Source organism: Lycium barbarum, chromosome 8, assembly GCF_019175385.1.
Source record: "Lycium barbarum isolate Lr01 chromosome 8, ASM1917538v2, whole genome shotgun sequence".
NCBI classification, from domain to species: domain Eukaryota; kingdom Viridiplantae; phylum Streptophyta; class Magnoliopsida; order Solanales; family Solanaceae; genus Lycium; species Lycium barbarum.
The window spans coordinates 123,248,104-123,271,517 of NC_083344.1; the positions used below are offsets into that span (position 1 = coordinate 123,248,104).

Below are 23,414 nucleotides of genomic sequence, written 5' to 3' on the forward strand. Positions count from 1 at the left end.
AAGTGTAGCATATGATTTATAAATAAATAATTCCCTCTTCGGATGAAAGTATTAAAATTGATAATAAATAGTTGATCTATTTGATAAATAATCTTATAAATACCTTTGTTTTGTGATTGAAACACGGTTAAAGCTATTTAGAATTTTAAAGAATATAAAATTAAAATTATGTTTATATGGAAAAGGATAATGACGACATAAATGGAATGGAGAGAGAGTTCATAATATATTTTTTGAAAGGATATTTAGTTTCATGGATTACCAAAAAGTTATAAAAATCTTGGTAAAAAGATATATTTAAAAGCTGAAAGAATATACTAATTGTACACGCTTTAGGTGTTTACAATTTACCCAGATTAATTAAAAAAAGATTGATTTTATTAACTCTGGAGTTTGGACTAACTCAAACAGCATCCAGTCATTTTTCCACTCATATACTTAAGTTGGATTAGGTAAAACTCCACTTAGGAAAAAGATGATTAGATAAAACACCACGATTCAAGGATATTTAAAATGTCGAGGAAAAGAGGTTAAGTAATGAATAAGAAATGATTAATGGGTATTAGTATATGTTTGGCTCCAGGTTTAATTTTTAGTAAACCTAGGAGTTGTCCTTGTCAAGAAAAAGAAAGAAAGGAAACTTATCCATGAAAACTCTTGACTGTATTTCCATCAATATCGACTCATTTTCATTTTGTCTCATACGTAGCTAACGCGAGATGGTTTGTGCGATGAACTTTTCTTTAATCTTCAATTTGGGTAGAATTTACTTTGCTCTAATATTATATCGTGGTTAGAGCAAAGTTTCATTTTGCTCCTAATTTCTAACAGATCTTTCAATCTAGGATATTTTTGGCACTATATAGTTTTTATACAATTAACAAACCTTGATTGGTTCCATTAACTCATTTACTTTTTACACCTTTGTCAAGTTGCATGATATACACATAACAACCCACTCGAACGCTCGATCAATATTTCTCTATATTTGAATTTTAAGTCAACCTGATTGCAAAAATTAAAAAATTGCACGATTATAGCACTTCCACAGCTAATAGTATAAACTTATTACTATAGTGCACGTAGCACATGTAGCATTATCACATTTAATATTGATGCTCCCACATTTTCCTTGCCTCACACGCTCACACTATAATGTCAAACAGTCAAACTTCCTAATTTATTTATCTTATTTCACCCTCCACGTATATATATGTAACAACTAACAACCTCTTTTTCTAACATAACCCTTTCATTCCCATTTACTGACAAGAAAAAATACTCACTATGTCCCTTATGGCCACAGTTGAATCCGACGTGGAATTCTTGAAGATTAATACTCCGGCGATGTCCGGTGGTAGAAGACGGCAGCTCTGGCAGCCACCTAGGGTGGTAGACACTGTGTCATGCCGGCAACTCTACTTAAGGAGTGCTTATACGTTTTCAAGAAAAGAAACTGTTCCTCAAAAAACCAAGAAATGTTTTGGAAGAGTTAAAGAAAGAGTGGCTAATGGTGGCAAAAAGAAGCGTAAGTCTAGTCGGCGACGGCGGCGCGTGAGGAGGTTTACGGCGGTGAAGAGAGTGAAGAAAATATGTTGTGCGGCGTTGAGTGGTGTTTTTCGAAGGTTGTTATCATGCACTACTACTGTTGATGTTGTGGATCATAGTAAAAGTTAAGTTAGTGTTGTTACAGCATCTTTTACTAGTGTTTTTCTTCTTTTACCTTTCAATTTTTTGAATCTTTTTTTTTTTTTTCTCATTTAGCAGTATATTTTGTATTCAAACCAAAAAAGAAACAGAAGTGTCTTTTTTTTTTCTTTTCCTTTGGCCAAATATTAAAGCTCGAGCATAAAATTTACGCGACATGAATGCACAAGGTTCTTTTTCTTTATTTTTCTTCGGAGAATAGAGTATAAGAATTTCAGTGTAGTTGCAGCATTTTGTGATATACTCCTTCCGTTCACTTTTACTTATCCGGTATTTCAAAAATGGATTTTTATCTTTACTTGTCACTTTTAGCATATCAAGAGAAGATAATTTTATTTTTCCTATTTTACCCATAGTATTATTTACTTACTTCAAATCATTTTTCAAATTCAATAAAAATATGCACCAATTAATACAGATACATTGATAAATTATGCATTTCATTTATTATTTTTTAAACAACGTGAAAAGTTCAAAATGGATAAGTAAATGTGAACAGAGGCAGTAGATAAAAATGAAGTTACCTCATATGCGCTAAGCTAGTAATTAAAGAATCTTCATATTGTTAGTGTAATTTAACCTGCTAGTTCTTATCTTATTTTCAGGTTAGTGAAATATTAGCTTTGCTATGACTAATTACATATTGTTATAAGTTTAGTTAATCCGATGATGTAAAAAATATATAGTACTATCAATCAATACACAAAACGACTCATGATTAGAAATAGGCAATTGTTCTGTATTGTCAAAAAGAAAAAGTAAAGGTAGAGATGTTACCGTAATTAATGGGAAAAGGACGCTAATGACAATGAAAGATTAAATTGAAGATTCCAACGGCTATTGACCATGAAATAAGGTTGTTTATTTCTGTAATTAATGTGACATTAAAAGCCCCCAAGGTGGTTTAACCTCAAATCACCAACCACGAAATTAGACAAAGAAGTACAAATGAACGCCTACATTAATTACAATGAATTATAATATTTCATCACAAAATTGGAGTACTCTCTCCGTTTCATAATAAGTGATTTTTAGGCTTTTCATTTTTTTTTTTAAATAAGTGGTGTTTTAAAATTTCAAGAATACTTTGGTCAAATTCTTCTAAAATTTCCCTTATTTAAATAAATAAGATTCATTAACTACCTTTTTCTTTTCTAGCCATTTAATTATGTAAACACAATTTGATTAGGGATAAGTTAGTAAAAACACTCATAATTTTTTAGGAGTGAACAATTTCTGAAGGAGTGTGTCTGAGCTAAAAGAACCACTTATTATGAAACGAAGGGAGATTTATATATAGGGTAGTATTTTCGCTTTAATTTATATGATTTTGTTGTAGTTCGGGTTGTTGATATTTTTCTGTGACTATGCCTTTTCACATATTATGAAGCTATTTTTACTATAAGAAAATTGTGATTATAGTACATCTATATAGTTCCCAGTATGTAACTTTTATTTCAAAAAAGTTAAGCTAGTGTTGTTCGAATTTATAAAATTTGAAGTAAATTTAAAGATGATGGTAAGGTTAAGGCATGCAGGCCAATTAGTTAAATAGTTTGGTTGCTCCATTTTTATTCTTATAAATAAACAATAATAGCATAGTTTAAATGGAAGCTTCTCTACTACTCCCTCTGGATCAAAAAAAGAGTCCACTTAGCCATTTACACACCCCTTAAGAAAATATTAACTCCTAGACAAAAATTGGTAATTTGACTAAACTACCCCTAATTAAATAGGCATTGAGATTTGATCATATAACACTTAATAGGGGCAAATATGAAAAAACAAGATTAATTCTTTCTTGATTTGTTAAGTGGACTCTTTTTTTTATCCAAGAAAAAAAGGCTAAGTGAACTCTTTTTTTGATCCGGAGAAAGTATTATTTTATGCAGAATATAATGTGGGACAAGAAAATATTTATTAGCAAAACCGGCTGATAACAACATCTAAAACGACGACAAAGTATCCTATGAGTCATTTGGTTTACATATTAGTTTTGTAAGAGTTATAATACGAAGATTATTATGTGGTGAATAACAAAGATTTACTCGCTAGCAAGATTTATATATTATGGTTTTTATTATTATTATTATTATTAAAAACTCATATTTTGTTTAGTAGCACAAGACTCCCTACCCTAGGGGTGTTTTTGTTACTAATGCTCTTGTTCAAGTATACTGTAGATAAGCTCCCAAGTGATAATTGCATGTATTATTATTTTTTCAGAGTTCAACCTCTGTTCCACTAGCGACTTCAACTTTCAAGGATAAACTCTTCCTCAAAGACATTAGCACGTTTACCATTTACCAACAAATGCCACTTGCGATTAGGTGGTAAAAATAGCAGCAGTAACTTTTTCTTTTTCTTTTCTTGGATAGGCCACAATTTACATTTTTATCTGATTTATGACCAATTTTATTACCCGGTTCAAAATTTTACTATAGACATTATAACTCTAAATATTGATGTGCATATGACATGTTCAAGATATATAATCTTTTTGAGAACCTTATTCTAATAGGTATGTCTTACAACCTAAGGTATATACCCAGAATAATTGAAGGTCTGTAAAAGCTATCATGGTTCGTACCCTTAAAATAAGGTGGCATATGGTTTAGTAAATAAGAATAAATTAACGATTCTTTTAGTAAAAGTCATGATGCTGTACTATCATATATGAATAATTTTTAGTAATCTCCTCCATTTCCCCTTTTCCTATTGCTACGTAATACACACATATGAATATATATGAATAATTTTTAACTTTTTTGAATCAATATTTCTTTTAAACCTAAACTTGGACAAGTATACTAGTACTTAGAAAGAATAATTCTAGTTGATTTTGATTTTTTTGATGTCTCAATCCTCACATAACAGTCTTTGTATTTCATTTTCCACATAAATATTAGATCAATGATATATAACACACAAATTTGTTTTTTTTTTATCCTCTTAATTTTGTAGTCAATTATTTAATTAAGTGTACGGGTTAGTTTTTCTTTACCAAGTAAGAAAGTCAAAGTGGACAATGATAGTTAAGAACTAATGGGTGGAACTTATTGAAACTTTCCCTCAGTGATCCATTACAAGAAGGGTAAAGAGAATGTGGTGGTGAATGCCTTGTCTAGAAGGTATGTCTTGATAAGCACTATGACTTTTAGAATGATGAGATTTGAAAGTCTTAAGGGATTCTATTCTCAAGATCCCAATTTCAAAGAAATTTATAAAGAGTTGACTCAAGGGAAAAGGGTTGTCCGGTTCCAACTTGTGGATGGGTTCTTATTCAAAGATGGCAAGGTTTGTGCCTCTATGAGCTCATGGAGGGAGTTGTTTGTTAAGAAAGCCCATAGTGAAGGTATGATGGGTCCTTTTGGAGTGGCCAAGACACTTGACATTCTACATGAACAATTTTATTGGCCCAAGATGGGGCATGATGTGGAAAAGCTTTGTGGGCAATGCTTGAAATGCAAACAAGCCAAGTCCAAGACTCGGCCTCAAGGTATGTATACTCCCCTTCTTACTCCTATTGGTCCTTGGATTGACATTTCTATGGATTTAGTTTGGGTCTTCCAAGAACCAAAAGGGGTCATGATAGCATGTTTGTTGTGGTAAATAGGTGAGAAAAGGACCAAAATCATCCATAATGTTTGGGTTTGGATCAAAATCATACATATTCTTTCACATGGTGCACTAATAGTACATTATGTTTGCATAAGTGGTGCACTTTTAGTCACAATCCCAAATAAATTTAACGGAAAAGAACAAAAATGCCCCTGAACTTTTAGAAAAGGTATAAAAATACCCTTTATTCATCTATTTTGCTAAAACTACCCCTCAATTCAACTTTTTGAGAATTTATTCCCCTTGACTAACGGACAACACTAATTTTTTTAAAAAAAAAAATAAATAAATTGCACATGACATTTTATTACTGAAAAATTGATTTATTCTTTTAAAAAGAAATCTGAAACCTTGGAATTTTTTTAAATTTGGAAAACTTTTTTTTAACGAGTAAAACCTTGACTAACGGACAACACTAATTTTTTTTCTTTTCAAAATGTGAAAAATTGGATTTTTATAAAAATTTGAAAAAATTAAATTTTTTATGGAAAAACTGTGTTTAAAAAAAAACCAGAAAACTATCTTTTTTTAAATCTAGAAGAAAATTATGCAGTATTAGTTTTGCACATTTTACTTAAAAAAACAATCAGTTTTTCAGATTTAAAAATTGAATTTTCTAAAAAAGAAATGGGGTTTCCACCCGTTAAATTTTTTTTTCCAAACTTAAAAAAATTCCACATATTTTAATGAAAATCCAATTCTGTTTTTTTTTTATATATATATATATATATATATATATATATATATATATATAAAAGGCTTACTACATTTGTTTTTTTTAAAGAAATGGATGTTGAAAAATTATTTTTCCTTATTCTACAAATAACGATTTTTCAGATTTCTTTTTAAAAGAATAAATCAATTTTTCAGTAATAAAATGTCATGTGCAATTTAATTTTTTTAAAAAAAAAAAAATTAGTGTTGTCCGTTAGTCAAGGGGAATAAATTCTCAAAAAATTGAATTGAGGGGTAGTTTTAGCAAAATAGATGAATAAAGGGTATTTTTATACCTTTTCTAAAAGTTCAGGGGCATTTTTGTTCTTTTCCGTTAAATTTATTTGGGATTGTGACTAAAAGTGCACCACTTATGCAAACATAATGTACTATTAGTGCACCATGTGAAAGAATATGTATGATTTTGATCCAAACCCAAACATTATGGATGATTTTGGTCCTTTTCTCTAAATAGGTTCTCTAAAATGTCTCATTGTGATGAAGAAAGTCAAAGTGGACAATGATAGTTAAGAAGTCATTAAAATTATAAATTAGATGTTTGAGTCAGGTGAAAAATAAGGGCAAAATGATCTTGATACTCTTGCATGGTCGGTGCCGTACGAAAAATAAAAAGATAAAATTGTTTTGGAAAGAAGTCAGGTACATTTGAAGGAGCAAAAAATAGAATGACAATTTTACTATATTACTTCTAATTATTGTTAGGTAGCATAACGATTGAAATCAATAAAACATACTTTAAAAGTTGTGTAGCCACTAAGAAATCTTTGAAATTTCCAACACAATAATTAATAATAAGGGTAAAATATATATGAAATGATAAATCATCTCGTGTTTTTTTAAACTGGACAAGTAAAAATGGATAACTATTTTAAGTATATAAGACAAGTAAAACTGGACAGAGGAAGTATAATTATTTTTAATTTTTTATTACATAGGCTAGGGGAAGGGGAAATGGGGAGGAAGTATAGTTTTAAATTTATGAAAACGAATAAAACTTTTTGTAAGAAAGTTTTTTCTTAAATGGATTATTAGCTGCAATGGATAATGAATTTTGAATATGATAGGAATAAAATATAAAATAATACTAATAATAAAATTGGTGTCAAATAACTGTTGAACAGCGCGCGAACTGCTCCTCAGCCTTTTCCTCAGCATTTGATATGATCGTATTCATCTGTGTACACAAATTCAAGAATAAACTTTACATGTCACGATGCATTATTCCTTAAATCCTAGATTAATTCCGATCGTTTTAATTTTGTGTAGTTCACTTTTTCTCAGATTGCTTCCAGGTATATTATACGAAAAAGATGCATGGCCTTTTTGTTTTTTAATTAATTGGTCGATCTTTAATCAATCTATCGTCTATGTCTCGATTCTAAATTAATTGAGGTCGATTATATGAATAAAGGGGATAAACAATTGATCTTTTTGTTTGTTTGTTTGTTCATGCAGGATTAGTCGTAGGGGCAGTTGTTACATTAGATTCTATTGAAATATATAAGAAACATGAATTATTCGGATCGAAACCAACAGTGTTTTTTCAGTGTAAAGGGGAAAACAAGACAATTTTGCCAGATGTGAAGAAAAAACATGTCTTGTATATCTTCAAGGGTGAAGAGTCTTGGCAGGTTTTATAATGACTGAATCTATCTCTCAATTCTTTGATTTAATGGAATTTTCTCCTTGCTATCTTTTCCAGTTCTCACATTTCCATTTCCCTTTGTTTTGAATGTGTTAAGACGATGATGAAATAAAATTAATTGAGTGCAGTGTCTTTGGCATTAGGGATAATTTGAACATTTAAAATTTACCATCAATAACCATTTGTCACAGTGGTTGGTTATCAAAATACTAGCTTGCTAGTTGCTACAACTGTCTTAACTGCAAAATGCTTTTCCTCTATACAAGTGTATTTGCATCTCACCACTGACAATGTAGCTCTCTCGTCGAAAACATTAAAACTTGTGCAATTGTTTGTGTTGAGAAAGGTAAAACCTTTTTAATGTTGCCAATAACCATGAAATATGGCAACACTCATGCCATTATTTTCCTGCTAAGACCTAACACATTGGGGGTAAGAGTTTCCGGTAAAGGGGAACCTGTTACTTCCTTACGAGATTGGTGAATTTTTTACCTATATTTACCCAAAGTGTTGGTTCTTTGCAATTTCAATAGAATTTCTACACAGATCTCTTGTTAACTTACTTTCTAGTTACATGATACCTACCGGGTTACAAAATTTCAGCTGCAACATTTTGACCTGCAGCACCTGCCCACCCGTGGACTTTGGTCATAAGTCTTCTTTTCAATTGCTACCTAGAGCTGCTTCAGTTGGGTTAATGTGGTTTTGGGAAAGGGGGTGGGGAGTGTCATGCCTTCGCCTTTTTTTTTTTTCCTGCGTGTAGAAGTTATAGTTTTCTATTTAGTGGTTGATTTGAGAAGCAGTGTTGGGAACTTTTCAATGGTTGTTGAGTGCTACATGTTGGTATACTTTAACGAACAATAATTAGCAGAAATAAAATATAGCAGGGAATGAGATATTTGTGTTGCATGGTGGTGAAGGAATCAATTCAGGAAATTAGCATTTGGGACATGGAAGTTGTTGGGGAGATGAGTTGCTTGGGAGCTGCCCAAGATGGAATGGGACAAAACCTGGGAGATGGGAGCAGTAGGCTTTGTCTAGTTGGAGCTTTTTTGGACCAAGCTGTGAATGGAGGAAATAGCCCTTTATTCACTGGGAATTTGAGAAGGAAATAGGGGAATTTTTTTTTTTCTATGATACTTATCACCTCATTTTCAATTCTTTAAACATTTTTGTCGCCAAATAACATTCCTGTAAGACAGTAACGAAACCAAGAATTTCGTTAAGGGTGTTCACGATTTAGTATATATGTATGAAAAGTAATAGTATACCTATATAAATAGTATAACTCTATTTACAAAGTATAGTTTTTCAATCACTAACTTACCAACCTTGTGCTCAGAGAAAAGTACCACCCTTCCCCCACCTCTGAATAAAATTAAACAAAAAGATCTGGTAGCTCAATGTTGACTCAAAACTGTGCCAAAGACAAATAGTTTGTCTTGTTCCAAGTCTTCCTCCATAAAACATAAGAAGAAGGAAATGAAGTTTGAAACCTCATAAACCGTAATCTCCTTCTTTAGCTACAGCTAGCTAACATCTGTGGCAGAGAGAACTCTAATCATTGGCTTTGTATATTGCTTGAAAACAATTCGATGTTTATTTCAGTTTCAACTTTTATCCGTGTAATTTCAAAAACTATGAATGCTGCTTGAGAGCTTGTATATTTCTGTTGTTGTAGAAATTATCCAGCTTTATGCTAATCTGATGTGAATGGCATCAGTGGCGGAGCCAGGATTTATGCCAAGGGGGTTCAAAAGTATAAAGAAGCCATAAATGAAGAAGCTAAGGGGGTTCAACGTTTACTATATATACATAAAAAATAATTTTCACCTTGTATATACAGTGCAATTTTTCGCCGAAGGGGGTTCGGATGAACCCCCTGGGCTCTTACTAGGTCCGCTACTGAATGGCATAAGATATATCTCCTTCCAGAATTTGACGTTGATTGAATTTATATCTCCTTCCAGAATTTGACGTTGATTGAATTCTATGTTTTAGCCTTTGACAGAGCTTACAGATAAAAAGTGCAAACGATGTGGGATCTATGAGAAGGACTCAATAAAGCCTGACGATACTTTTAATGAGTGGGAGTTATGTGCTTCTGATTTTACTAGTCCACATGGGAAGTATACTCGTTACTTAAAGAAAGAGTTCAAAGCCACATTTTTGTGTCCAGAGTGTGTCCCTCATCGCGATGGTTAGTCTTCTAATTCCTTATAATCTTCTCTTTCTTTATTCTATGGGTTTACACATTTTCAGCTGATGCAATAGAGGTGAGGCTGTTGATGCAGATGAAGTCACTGATACTCGGTAGTTTTAATCTTTAGACGTTAAAGACAAATCCATTTATGTTTCCTAATAGATCTACCCAGGCGTATTATAACGAGTATTCAGCTAAGATCTGATTGTGAAAGACCTATTACTGGATAATTCATAGGTAGAGCCAAAGCATGTGAACTATAAAATTAAGTTCCCAATAACATTGATTAGTTGATTAAATATTAAATTAAAGTAAGTGCACATCAAATATTGTTTAGCTTCTCTATAGTTTCTTGGAGGCTGGGAGGAGCTTGAGTATCCGCTACAGGTTTGGCCGAACCTTGTAGCTTTGGTTAAATCCTGTATTATTAATTTAATACCTAGTAACTTAAAAAGATTAAAGCTCAAAAGAATGGTGTAAAACACAATGATAAACTTTTGATTTGCATGAAAACGTAGGATTTGCGATTCACCATTTATTTAACATACTTTCTATGAGACATATACAAATCGGTTAAACGTCTCTGGCAAGATTTAGCAATTTTGGCATTTTGGAATTTGACCGTTCCTTTATGAAATGATCAGTCAAGATATTTTAACTTTGACTTATTTCTTATGTTTAACTACTTTCGAAGTCCTGATGAAATAATACTTTCATGGCCGATCCATTCACATAAATTTTGCTACAAATTCCTTAAGATATTAGTATCAGTTCATAGTTGAAGCTTTTTCTGCTTCGGTTTATTTGTGAAGTTCGTTTACTTGTATACTCAGTACTAATTCTCAGTTTGTTGCATTGTTACTCTAGCTTCAAATCACTCATCTGGCTCACCAAAAGGCGAAAAGAGAATGCACTGGGCTTTTCTGCTTCTCATCTGTGGTTTAGTTTCGATTGTTTTAATTCTTGGAGCAGTTACCACCTACAAATGTTGGAAGCGAAAAAAGAGGCAGCACGAGCAAGCTCGTTTCTTGAAGCTGTTTGAAGAGGACGATGACATAGAGGACGAATTAGGCATTGGGCCACTTAGTCATGTTATGTAGGAAACTAGCTTCTTTTTTCACGTCTCAACATACGTGTACATTTTTGACATTGTTGTATAGAAGAACTTAAACGGGTAAAAGTTGTATCGAATCTTTTTATTGCAAGAGAATGTAGCAGATTTAGGTAGTACCACGAGCTTGGAAGTTCATATGACAAATATTTGAGATTTATGAGGCTTCTTAGACTTTCTGAAAAGAAGTTTTTATTTTTTACTACCTAGTCAGTAGTCATATGCAACTTTCGTTTCACTACTATTCCCTTTCCTCAGGATTTAGTGGTTACAAGGTTATGTTATCAAATTCTACTTGTATTGGTGACTAGAAGATTATCGCAAGATATGTATTTCCACTGGTTTTCGGCTTCTCAAGGAGATCTATACGAACGAAGTTTATCCAATTGCTGAAGTTCCCTGCAGTTCAAATTGTTGTAATTACTTGAAACCAAGAGAAAGGAATTTGTTGGCTAGTTTGGAAGTACAATTGGGCAGAGGTCGCTTTGCATTTCGTTTATCAAGTTATTTATTAGTATACTAACAAGCACTTCTTTTATAACAAGTGGGTGTGGGTGTGGGATCCGAAAGGATATGGTCAATCAATTTTGGGTACATTGACCAAAATTGACTGAGAAATTCAAGACAGATACAATGATTTTTGTAATAAAAACAAAAGCTAAGGTGAAATTAAAGAAAATGGGATACCTTGTGTATAGAAATTTTTATGTTAGTCCTTTTCCTTGTATCTCCTTCTGGTCAAGTCCTTTTCCTTATATCTCCTTCTGGTCATCTTGATCAATATTTTCTCCTTGAAATACCTTGTAAGTTTTTCACATAGACCCCGTTTGGATTGACTTATAAGTTGCTTATAAGTTGTTTTCAGCTTTTTTTGAGTGTTTGGCTGGCCAGCTTAAAGTCATTTTGTGCTTAAAATAAGCTTAAAAACATAATTGGGCCCATTTGACTTAGCTTATCTAAAACAGCTTATAAGCTGAAAACAGTTTATAGGCATAAGCCCATCCAAACAGGCTCATAATGTCTCATAATTTAGACATATAACTCTATTTTTTTTAAAATATTTGAATTATTTCTAACCGCATCCTTGCACCCGTATTCGTACCCGGATCTATACCCTCGAATCTTAAAATTTAGATCATGAAGGAGTAGGGATCTTAGTAGCTCAGGCTACATGAACTTTCATCTTGTTGGTAAGGTTTCGAATCCCCACATTGTAATTCCTTTCCCCATTTCCCCTTGCCCTACCCCCTATGTAATAAAAAAAAAATTAAAAAAAAAAGATCATGAAGGATTCGACCTCTAGATCTAGATCTGAACCCGTATCAGGCACCCGCAGCTCAGCCCGGGCAACTTAGGTGGTGACTAGAAGATCTATCATAAGATATTTATTTCTACTGGTTTTTGGCTGCTCGAGAAGATCTATACTAACAGCCATTATCTCCAAAATTTGATTCTCTGTTACTGCGATTTTAAGACCTCCGGACAAAGGTGGAGCTTCAAGAATTTGGTGACTCCATCGAGGGAAATAGCAACTTCCATGATCCCATTTTTCCTAATCCTACTTCATGTCCCTTTGTTCTTTCCTTCAGAACCTCATTTATCGTGTGAAAGTTTGACACAAAGTGACAGTACTTTCTATGTGCTTGAGGAGAGCTTATAGGGATAGCAAGTTGCCAGGGGAAGACAGAGATGAATGAAGACATGAATCACATGAAGGTATTGTTGAATGACAGTTTCGGTGAAGCTAAAGGAGGATAAATTATGGCAGTTCTTGGTGCTAGTGGTTCTGGAAACTCTCACGTTGAATAATGCCCTTGCAGACAGTATAGCTAGGAAAACTTCACACCACTGTAACCTTGAATGGTGAAGTTCTAGAGTCCCAAGTTTCACAAAATGATCTCAGCTTATGTTATGCACGTCTCTTTTTGATGAAGTAATGATATCTTATATTAAACAAAAAGCATCCAGGACATGCGGCAATACAAAGACATGATTTGGCTCCTGTACAAAACTCCAGGAGAAATAGGAGATGTAATCATTCAATCCATTACAGCTGAAAAACATTGATCTTTAATTTACAAGGTCTCAGAAATCTTGAAATAGTCTACATTACATTAACTATCTTCCAGAAAAAAGGCTGATGAACTACACTTCCACCAAATGCAAGAACACATTTGGTTGAAGTCAACACTTCCCGGACCGCTTTGAGAAATTTCAGAGTTCATATTTTTTTACAACAATGGTGACCGGGAGACCTGCGAACATCTTGACTACTTCCGCAGGGTACCCGCTACCTCCCACCAGCACTTCAGAGTTCATTTTTCTTAGCCTTCTTCCTATTCTTATTAGAGCATGTACAGTCATCTTCAAAATCTTCTTCCTGTCGATCTGCATGTAAATAAACCCACAGACGCCACCCCTTATCATATTTTACACACGGATCATTTTCATAGTGTAAACGGTCCAAAGCTCCACTTACAACTTGGTGAACTTGCCAATCAGAAACATCCTCAACAATGAACTGAGAGTCTCTTACCAAAACACAGATATCAGCTCTGATTCCAACACCTAAGGGCAATCTGGCAGCCGCATCTCTTACCAAACAAAGGACAGTGAAATCAGGCGGTCGATCTTCCTTCAGAATATAGTGATCACGAACCTTTATTACAGGTTTTCTACTAAAGCTTTTGAAAGGAGCGACAACAGATCTCCGACCATCAACGGCTGTATATGGGAATGCCCTTTCAGGTACTGTGTACCTTAGAGCTTCTTCTCTATGGAAATAAGCTCTTATTTCCTCACAGGAGGGACTAATCGTCGGGAGACTCTTCGCTGTTCTAGATTCTTCGAGCCGTTCATCAATATCGACATATTGCATTTGCATCAATTCATATGGAGGTTTTGGAAGACTACCAATTTTTCGTAGCATATCTTGCCCTTCTTTTAGCCAGTAAGCAAAGGAATCAACCAACTCCACAAAAGTTTTGCATGGAAGACCCCAAGCTCGAGGAGATGTTTCTTCCTCAATATTGTCACTATCCAATGGGTAAAAAGGGAGCGGGCCAATCCATGACCAGCTTTTACTATGCCTATCATATACTACAAGTGCCTTCGGTGAATTTGCTCCGACTGGTATGGTTGTTGATGAAAACACTCTGAGAACTCCACTGACTAAATACTGAAGTTGCTCGTTCGCTTCAAGAATACGAGAGTCTCGAGGATTCAATCTCACACACTCCACAATTTCATGTCTAGTAAGAGAAGGTAAGTTCCTTTGGACAAATCCTTTCAATCCAGATACACGCCCACCATGCTTATCAATCCGTATTACCCCTTCTGAATCCCTTATTTGTTTCTTCTTGGTGTCTTCAACATACTTGTCAAATATGATGCAATTGTTTTTTGCAGGTGCTGTAATTAAAGCTTTCCGTACAGCACAGAGGAGACGTATAATGGAAAATGAGAATGTGCCGGTGAAAGTGGGGACAATACGAATTTCCCTCTCCATTTCCTGCAAAATTTTGCCCTCTATTATCAACTTTATTCACAAATTATAAACATAGAATATGTACCATGTAGAAGATTACGATCAACTGATATATAAGGCTGCTGAATGTACCATGTAGAAGATTACGATCAACTGATATATAAGGCTGCTGAACTCAGAGGCGGAGCTAGGATTTTAAGTTTATGAGTTTTGAATTTTAGAATGACGACTTCAAGTGCTAATAACTAGGTTCTAAATTTAATATATGTACATTTTTAATGACTTCGTAAAAAAAAAAAAACTTAAAACCATTAACAGAACAAACCTTCTGCAGATTTCTTGTGCATGATAATTCAAGTGAATGGAATGTCCTCTTTCTACCTTTTCTCTCTGCAACAGTGGCTCCTGCAGATTGCAAGTGTAATTTTTCGCTATTTTCCATCTTCGTCAGCTTGTCTTTCTTCAATTCATAGCAACCTTCCTTGGTGTTTTCAGTTAATCTGCGATCTGAAATTTTAACCACACCATCTTTAATATGAAGAGAGGGAGACTCATTCTCCGCTAAACAGCCTTTCCCTATGGCCATTTGTATCAGAATATTTGCTGCACAAATGGCTCTGTTGTCCGGCATGTCAGTAGATGTCCTTTTGGTCAACCTTTTGCATCTGATCCTCATTTTCTATATGTCCTGATAAATAAATAAAAGTGAAGTTTATAATCAGCTTAAACACATAATACTTGTAATATCTTTCAGGGTCCAACTACGCAATGCACATCCATTTTTTTAGCAGAAGCATAAAAAATATACTAATGTGCATGAGAGTGAACATGTCTCTGCTCAGTTTAACCTGTGTTTGTTTACTTTCTCTCCTTGCAGGTAAAACTTGTGCTTAGAGCATGTTTGGCCGTGCTTCAATTTTTTTTTAGAAAAGCATTTATTTTAAACTAAGTTACTCGGACTCGCCTAAAATGTCGTCGGGTGCGTGTCGGATCCTTCAAAAGTAGTGTATTTTTGGAGGATCCGACACGGGTGCGACAACACTTTCGAAGAGTCCGAGTAACTTAGATTTTAAAGAATGAAGGTGTTTGACTAAGTTTTTGGTATAGACATAAGTGGTTATGAGTACTTGCAAAAGTTGTTTTTCAGGTTTTAAGTAGAATCGAAAAAGTAGCTTCTCCTAAAAATAAGTGCCTTTCATTTTTCCAGACTAGATTACCCATTGCAGCTTCCTTTTTCAAAATTTGACATGTAAAAACACTTCTTTAAATTATTGGTCAGACACAACTACTAACTAAAATACATCTCAAATGAATTAGCCAAATATAAAGTTCAACTCTCCCAAAGAACATTTTCAAAAGCATGTTGGATAAGAAGTACTTCTCAAAATAAGTTAATTTCGACACCTTGTCCAAACACGGTATTAGATTTGTCACCAGCAGTTAACATGTATATTATAATTGCGCTTCCTTTGATGTCCATAATGCATAGCTTTAAATGTGACACTGTATCTCCTCATGGAAAATACTTTCGTAGAAATGACTTTCGTCGCACCAAACACACTCCGTACTACTTATAAAGTCCACATTGATCATCGTTAGAAGCGGAGCAATAACATTAGGTCTGTTCAGACGGATATAGTAGCTTTTGGGTAGATCGTGTGTTTGTATTAGAAAACTAATTAAATATGTATGACTATTTAATTGTCAATCCAACAACTAAACAAGTTATGGGTTCGATGGTTAGTTCAGAACTCATAAACTTAAGATCTTGATTCCACCTCATATCATCGTCAGAACGTTCACTCAAGTAGAGAAGTACATTCATGTCTACTTTAGGCTCCTTTTAAGCGACTAGGTTAAAAGCCCCCTAAATTATCGCTATTTTATGAGTTGCATAACTAAACTATCGGGTGTTCCATTACCCCCTGAACAATAGCTCCGTATATATATATGGAGCTAAGCGATAAAAATGGTTCCACCTGGCCGTGTCTAAGGGTTAATTAAGCTTACCATTTTTCGAAAAATCCATCTTTTACTTCCCCTTTATTTTCTTTCTATTCTTGGCTTTTTCTTCATTTTATCACCTTTCTTCTTCATTTCTCCATCCAGGTTCCATATGAAATAATTTCGCCACTCTTGTTTCATCTGAATTTCTTTAGAGTTTCCTTTCTTGTTTTAGTTTTCTTCAATTTCTTACCCATATTGTTGAAAGACCACTCATTTCTTTGTTTCATTCTATCTTCTTAGTAAAACCAAAAAAAGACCTAGAATTTTTATCTCAAATCTCGTAATAAACCAACATCCACAGTGAAATAGAAGTTTGATGGGAAAAAGGTTGAAATCGAAGTTTAATGGTAGAATTAACCCAACTTAAAATCCCTAATTAAAGTGGTATTTAGATTAGGTTGAGTTAATTAGCCATGTGTTGTGCCACGCGGCATATTTTTTTAGTTAATTAGGCGCGTGTAGTAGACGCGTCTCTAACAATTCAACCTAGGGGTTTTTACATATACAGGGAGTTATTGTCGAGGGGTAACAGAAATACACAACAGTTTAGATATGAAATTCGAAAAAATAACAATAATTTAGATGGTTTTTAAGTTTTTATCCTATTCACTCTCTTTTCAACAGCAAAAATTGTTCCAACCCTATGCTTAATCTCCAACTCAATCAAAGTGAACATATAAACAGCAAAAATAGTTCTAACCCTATAGCATGTATGCATGAACATGCTATAAATGTGTGTACAAACACATACATATAAAACATCAACAATCATCATAATCACATAATAAAACTTTGAAGAGATGAGCAGAACTGGAAAAATAATAAAACCAAAGCACAAAACAATGACTAATCTTACCTCTAATAACTTGATATGGTTGTATCGATGCTTCAATACTAAATGTACCACCTTTGCTGCAGAATTTTGTAACAAAATTAGTCTTTGTTCTCTGCCTTTTCTTGATTGAGGAAATCCTAAATGTATATCTTTCAAAATCCCAAAAGATCAAACACAAATGAAAAGATTGAAACAACAAAAAGAAGAACGAAGTGTTTTCGTTATTAAAAAGGAGTAGAAAGACAATGCTGACGAGGAGGAACAACAGTCGTCGGATGATGTAGTTGTCAAAAAGACTGAAATCAGATACACACAATCTGTGTGTGTGTGTGTGTGTTTTGTCCACTATTACTATTGAAAGAAGTTAAAAGGACCAAGATTATATTAATTGGGAGATAAGTGGAATTTAATTAAATGCTTTTCTAGATTTGGTTACAGAAGATTATGAGAAAAGATTTCTTACTCCCTCTCAAAAAGACATTATTCAAAGTACAAGGATCGATGTATCTAAATAAATAAATAAAATAATACTCCTTCTGTCTTAAAATGGTTATCTGATTTTGACTTAACACAAAGTTTAAGAAAGTAGGAAAGATTTTTGAATCTTGTAGTCTTAAATTAAAGATGTGTGGAATGTACTAAAATATCATTTTATTTTGTGGCCTTAAACATGTTATTTAAAAAGTTGAAATTAAAGAGTTGCCAAACAAGGAAAACATTTCTATTAAACGGACTAAAAAGGAAAGTAAGACACATTTTCAAATGGAAGGAATAATATTATGAATCACTATTTTTTTAATGGAAGATTTTCAACATTGTTGTAGTTATACTTTGTGTGATATATTCTCAAGGTCGTTTGGTTTGTAGACTAGGTTATTTCGGGATTATAATCCTTGGACTAATTTATTCCACCTTTCAGGTGGGATTAAATAACACCAAGTTTGATGGGATATCGATTAAGTTTGCATATCAAATTTATACTTTGTTTGGTTGAGCATATAAATTTATCCTGAAATTACTTATACTTTAACCAAACAAACTATATAAATTTAATCCTGAAATATTCCACCTATTCCATGAACCAAACGACAACCTCATAGCACTAGGGGTGTACAAAGCAAACTGACAAACCGCACCAAATCGATAATCCGAACCAAACCGAGAAAAAAACCCGACTAGTGGTTTGGTTTGACTTGGTTTGGTTTTAAAAAGAAAAACCCGAACACTATTGGTTTGGTTTGGTTTTAGCTAAAAAAAGTCAAACCGAATCAAACCAACCCGACACTACATTTATAAGATTTCAAACATATTTTATACATAGAAATATTTATTTATAATGTAATTTATAAATGTTTCTTTAATTTTTTCATAGTTTTTTTGTCTTTTAACATATTATTTCAAGCTTGGAATTAGCATTTTGAATGGTTTAATAAGTTTTATAGCTCAATGATATTAGTAACTCAAATAAAACTCAACAAAAATCAAATCAATACTAATGCTAACAGAAGAAATTCATATCTAACACTGGAATGACAATAATTTTGATATCTATTCTTTAGTTTTATATTAGTTTAGAAAGTGAAAATACATAAAAAAAAAAAAAATTAATATCTAGTCATGTAATTAATACTTATTAGCCGTACTTATTTTAGCATGACTTAGTACTTTAAGATTATGATCATTTTCTACATGCCTTATAAATTAGTTGTATTTATTGTAGCATGATTTAGTACTTTTAGATTATGACAATTTTATTTTATGCAATTTCATTAATTTTTTTCGTTGAATATTTTAGTACAATGTCATCTCTCATCACGTTTTGTATCATTTTCTTAATAAATATCTTAATTAGATAGTCGTATCTTACCAGGACTAAAGAAATATTTGAAGTACAAGTTATATGTTTTGTATGAAGACTTTACCGGAAAAAACCCGAAAAACCCGAGCAACCTGAAAAAACCGAGAAAACCCGAGGTTGAAAAACCCGACTTTTATTGGTTTAGTTTGGTGTATAGATTTAAAAACCCGATGCAATTGGTTTGGTTTGGTCTTTAAAAAATCCGAATCAACCCAGTCTATGTACACCCCTAGATAGCACAATTCCGTTTTGGACGAATTGAACAAAACCACACTAATTTTAAGAATCAGAGCCCAAAATTTTCTATTTGACTCGAGTGAGCTGCCTCCAAAGCGGACCCATTGCTTCTGGTTCCCTATTATGGAATGACTTTATGTTTGTTTTAGAAGGAAATGAGTTATTAAAAAATGGGCGTACGTCTTATGCATAATGTAATTTTTTTTTTATATCACTAAGTCATTGTAATGGTAATTATAAATAATTTATTTAATTAACATTAAGAGATTTTGCATGTTTTGTAGGGTGCTTCTTTTGTTTTCCTTAGATTAGATTGTGTCCAATGACACTTTATATGCTAACAAGGTCTTACTATGAGATCTTGCATGTTTTGTATAGTCCAATGACACCTGATATGCTAACAAGGTCTTATTAAGAGATCTTGCAAGTTTTGTATAGGGTTCTTCTTCAGTTTTCCCTAGATTGTGTTTAATGACACCCGATATGCCATAACAAGGTCTTACTCAGAGATCTTGCATGTTTTATAGGGTGTTTCTTACTTTTTTCCTAGACAATATCCAATGACATCTTATATGCCAATAAGGTCTTATTAAAAAATCTGTCTATGTTTTATAGGGTGTTTATCCAATGACATCTGGCATGCCAACAAGTTCATGCTAAAACATCTTGCATATGTGTTTATGGGGTGCTTCTTATTTCTGTTAGTCTCTTATTCTTAATCTCACTTTTTATGAATGTTAGCAAAAGCTCAACCCTTAGCTCAATCGATGTTTTATGGATAAATGAATAGACCTTTACCAGACTAATTTTAACATTAACTTCCATTATCATAATTTGACACGTAAAAAACACTTCTTGAAAATATTGGTCAAACACAAACGACTAACAAGAATACTTCTTAAATGATTTAGCCAAATACATACTGTTATTCTCTTAATTACCTTTTCAAAAAGCACTTTTGATAAGAAGTACTCCTCAAATTAAGTTAATTTCAGCACATTGTCTAACCACACTATTAGATTGTCACCAACAGTTAACATGTAATTATTTTTCACTTCCTTTGATGCCCATAATTGCATGTCTTTAAATGTGATATTGTATCTCCCCATGGAAAACACTTTCAAGAAAATTACGTTGATGGTACCAAACACACTCAGTACTATTTATAAAGTCCAAATAGATCATCGTTACGGACAGTGCTATAACATTAAGTTTGTTAAGATAGAACCATTAGCTTTTTGGTAGATCATGTATTTGTATTTTAGAAAATTCATTCAATATGTATGAATACTTAGTTGTCCATTCAACAACTAAAATGAATTGTGAGTTCGATAGTAAGTTCAGAACTCACAAACTTCATATCTTGATTCCGCCTCTTATCATCTTCTCAATATTCACTCAACTAGAGAAGTTCATTCATATCTACTTTAGGCTCATTTTCAATGAAAAAGTTAAAAACCTCCTAAATTGTCTACCCCCGACAATAGCTCCCTATATAATAAAAAAAAAAATATATGGCAAAATGTTTGGGATAATGTCACAACCCAATCGGAGGGCTATGACGGGCACTCGAAGCTAACCTGCCGAGCACCACAAACATGTACATGCATCTCATATTCATACCTGAGTGGGCCATTATGCTAACTTATAAATATCATAAACTCTATGGGACACAAGCCCAAAGGATAATGTACATACATCATCAAGCGGATCCCAAGTATATATGCCGACAAGGCTATCAAAACGATGATACTATAATAACATAGACCGAGAAGATCATGGAACATCTGACTGTGCATATCTGTCTACGAGCCTCTACTGGAGTACATAACATAATAAGGATGGGACAGGACCCCGCCATACCCATCTGTACACAAAGGATCATACCAACTGGACTGCAACTAACAAGTGGAGTGCTCCTGTACAACCGCTGAGAAGTCAGCCTATGAGTCTGAACCGTCTCCCTGTCTACCTGCGGGCATGAACGCAGCGTCCCCAAACAAAAGGACGTCAGCACGAATAATGTACTGAGTATGTAAAGCACGGAAAACAACATAATGAAATTATGGAGATAACATAAGATAAAAGAAATCAACCTTTACCTCTGAATGCCTCTCAAGGCGAATATCGTGCATGCTACCTTTTTTAAAATAAAATCATACATACATACACACACACACATATATATATATATATATATATATATATATATATATATATATATATATATATATATATATATATATATATATATATATATATATATATATATATATATTACCGTACTCGGCCATATAGGCTCGGTGTTATCATCATATCATTATCATAACGTACCCGGCCTTTTCACGACTTGGTGTTTAACGTACCCCGCCCTTACGGGACTCGGTGTGAAACATACTCAGCCCTTACGAGACTCGGTGTGAAACATACCTGGCCCTTACGGGAATCGGTGTGAAATACCTAATTGATCAGTGGTTGCACAATAGGTGTCGTACCCCACCGACTATAGCGTGACTCGATGTGACAAAATAGCTATGTATATATATATATATATATATATATATATATATATATAGAAAGGCCAGATAAGTTAGATAATATTAAAGAATTACAAAAAAAATTAGGAATAGTAAATTATGCTAGAAATTTTATAAAAGACTTAGGAAAAATAGCAGGCCCATTGTATTCAAAGACGGGATCTAATGGTCAAAAACATTTTAATACTGAAGACATTAAATTAGTACAAAAAATTAAAGAAAAAATAAAAAAATATTCCTGATTTAAATATGCCTTTGTAGATGTCCTAGGTGTTCTTTAGTATCTTTACTAAATACTAGTCTGTCGTCTACATATACTAATACAAACCTTTTGTATTCTCCAAATATACAATCCATTTTTCTTTGAAAAATTGGTGGAGCTGTCTTTAATCCAAATGACATTACTAACCATTTGAAATGTCCTTCAGGACATGTAAATGCAGTCTATTCTGTACTTTCTTCATGCATCCGTACCGGCCAGTATCCTGATTTACAATCAAATTTACTAAATATTTTCTTTCCTTGTATTCTATTTATTAATTCTGTCTTATCTGGTAATTTGTATCCATCTGTTCTAGTATTATCATTGGGAGGGTTACTACTGTAGCAAGGCACCTAACCAACGAGCCACGAAGCTACTTTTGTCAGAAGTGTCACTAATGTTACATCTATACTAATTGTAGATTTTTAGATTATATATATACACATATTTACAAAAATATTTCGACGAAGGGGTGTCAGATAACACCCCTCGACATAGGGTGTGTCTGCCCCTTTCAACAAGAGTATATCAATGCCGAATCGTGCCACACATGGACACCTTATCATAAGAATCTACCAATATCAACAGTGCCATACATGGACACATATTACGAGAATCTATCAATATCAAGTCTAGTATCACAACGGGCAATAAGCCAATAGATCAAACAACATTACCAACCTAAGTAATCCATCCCAGCTTCATACCCGAAAGTGTAACATGCTTTCTCCAATAATCACTAACTCTACATAGGTCTCGGTAACCGGAGTCTAACCATAAGGTAACTAGGATCAACAACAGGGATCAACACAATGGTACAGACTCAACCAATCATAACAGACACTAATGTACATGACCAAGGAGAATCCGACACGTATAATGAAGCAACAACCACACATCACAGTACCAACCGAGGACTATCCAACCCAACACCATGTCTTGAGACCTAGGCATGCTTTCCCCGTCAGTTTCTACTTTACATATATGACCTTCTAATCGAAGTCTAACTCAAGTAAGCCATAACCTACCTCGAGGCCGAGCAGGTGCCACAAATATCCATGTTGTCTTCCGCTAACCATTTTCGAACCGGAGAACCGTGACAGAAAGGTGTAGGAATAACAACGAATCTGAGTAAGCAAGAATCAAGGTTAAGGCATTCGTAATCGCCA

The 23,414-nt window shown here is 33.5% G+C and overlaps 3 protein-coding genes across 4 annotated transcripts; 2 read left to right on the top strand and 1 right to left on the bottom strand.

Annotated features, from left to right (window-relative positions):
* The first annotated feature begins 1,287 nt into the window (after positions 1 to 1,287).
* Positions 1,288 to 1,677, top strand: LOC132608276 (uncharacterized). The gene has a single exon (XM_060322324.1). It carries the CDS (start codon positions 1,288 to 1,290, stop codon positions 1,675 to 1,677), a length of 390 nt encoding a protein of 129 aa, XP_060178307.1.
* Positions 1,678 to 4,821: 3,144 nt separating this feature from the next.
* On the top strand, positions 4,822 to 11,372 carry LOC132605398 (uncharacterized). 2 transcript variants are annotated; one of them, XM_060318555.1, is made up of 4 exons: positions 4,822 to 5,206; positions 7,519 to 7,694; positions 9,710 to 9,908; positions 10,779 to 11,372. In XM_060318555.1, the coding sequence occupies exons 1-4, from the start codon at positions 4,858 to 4,860 to the stop codon at positions 11,009 to 11,011; spliced, it is 957 nt and encodes a 318-aa protein (XP_060174538.1). In that variant the 5' UTR covers positions 4,822 to 4,857; the 3' UTR covers positions 11,012 to 11,372. The 2 variants fall into 2 exon arrangements, with proteins under 2 accessions (XP_060174538.1, XP_060174539.1); XM_060318556.1 differs by lacking the exon at positions 4,822 to 5,206 and adding an exon at positions 7,047 to 7,355.
* A 1,594-nt stretch (positions 11,373 to 12,966) lies between these two features.
* LOC132605399 (uncharacterized) lies at positions 12,967 to 17,651 on the bottom strand. Its single transcript, XM_060318558.1, has 3 exons — positions 17,373 to 17,651; positions 14,835 to 15,197; positions 12,967 to 14,533 (listed from the first exon to the last, which is right to left on the bottom strand). The coding sequence occupies exons 2-3, from the start codon at positions 15,183 to 15,185 to the stop codon at positions 13,331 to 13,333; spliced, it is 1,554 nt and encodes a 517-aa protein (XP_060174541.1). The 5' UTR covers positions 15,186 to 15,197; positions 17,373 to 17,651; the 3' UTR covers positions 12,967 to 13,330.
* Between the last annotated feature and the right edge of the window lie 5,763 nt (positions 17,652 to 23,414).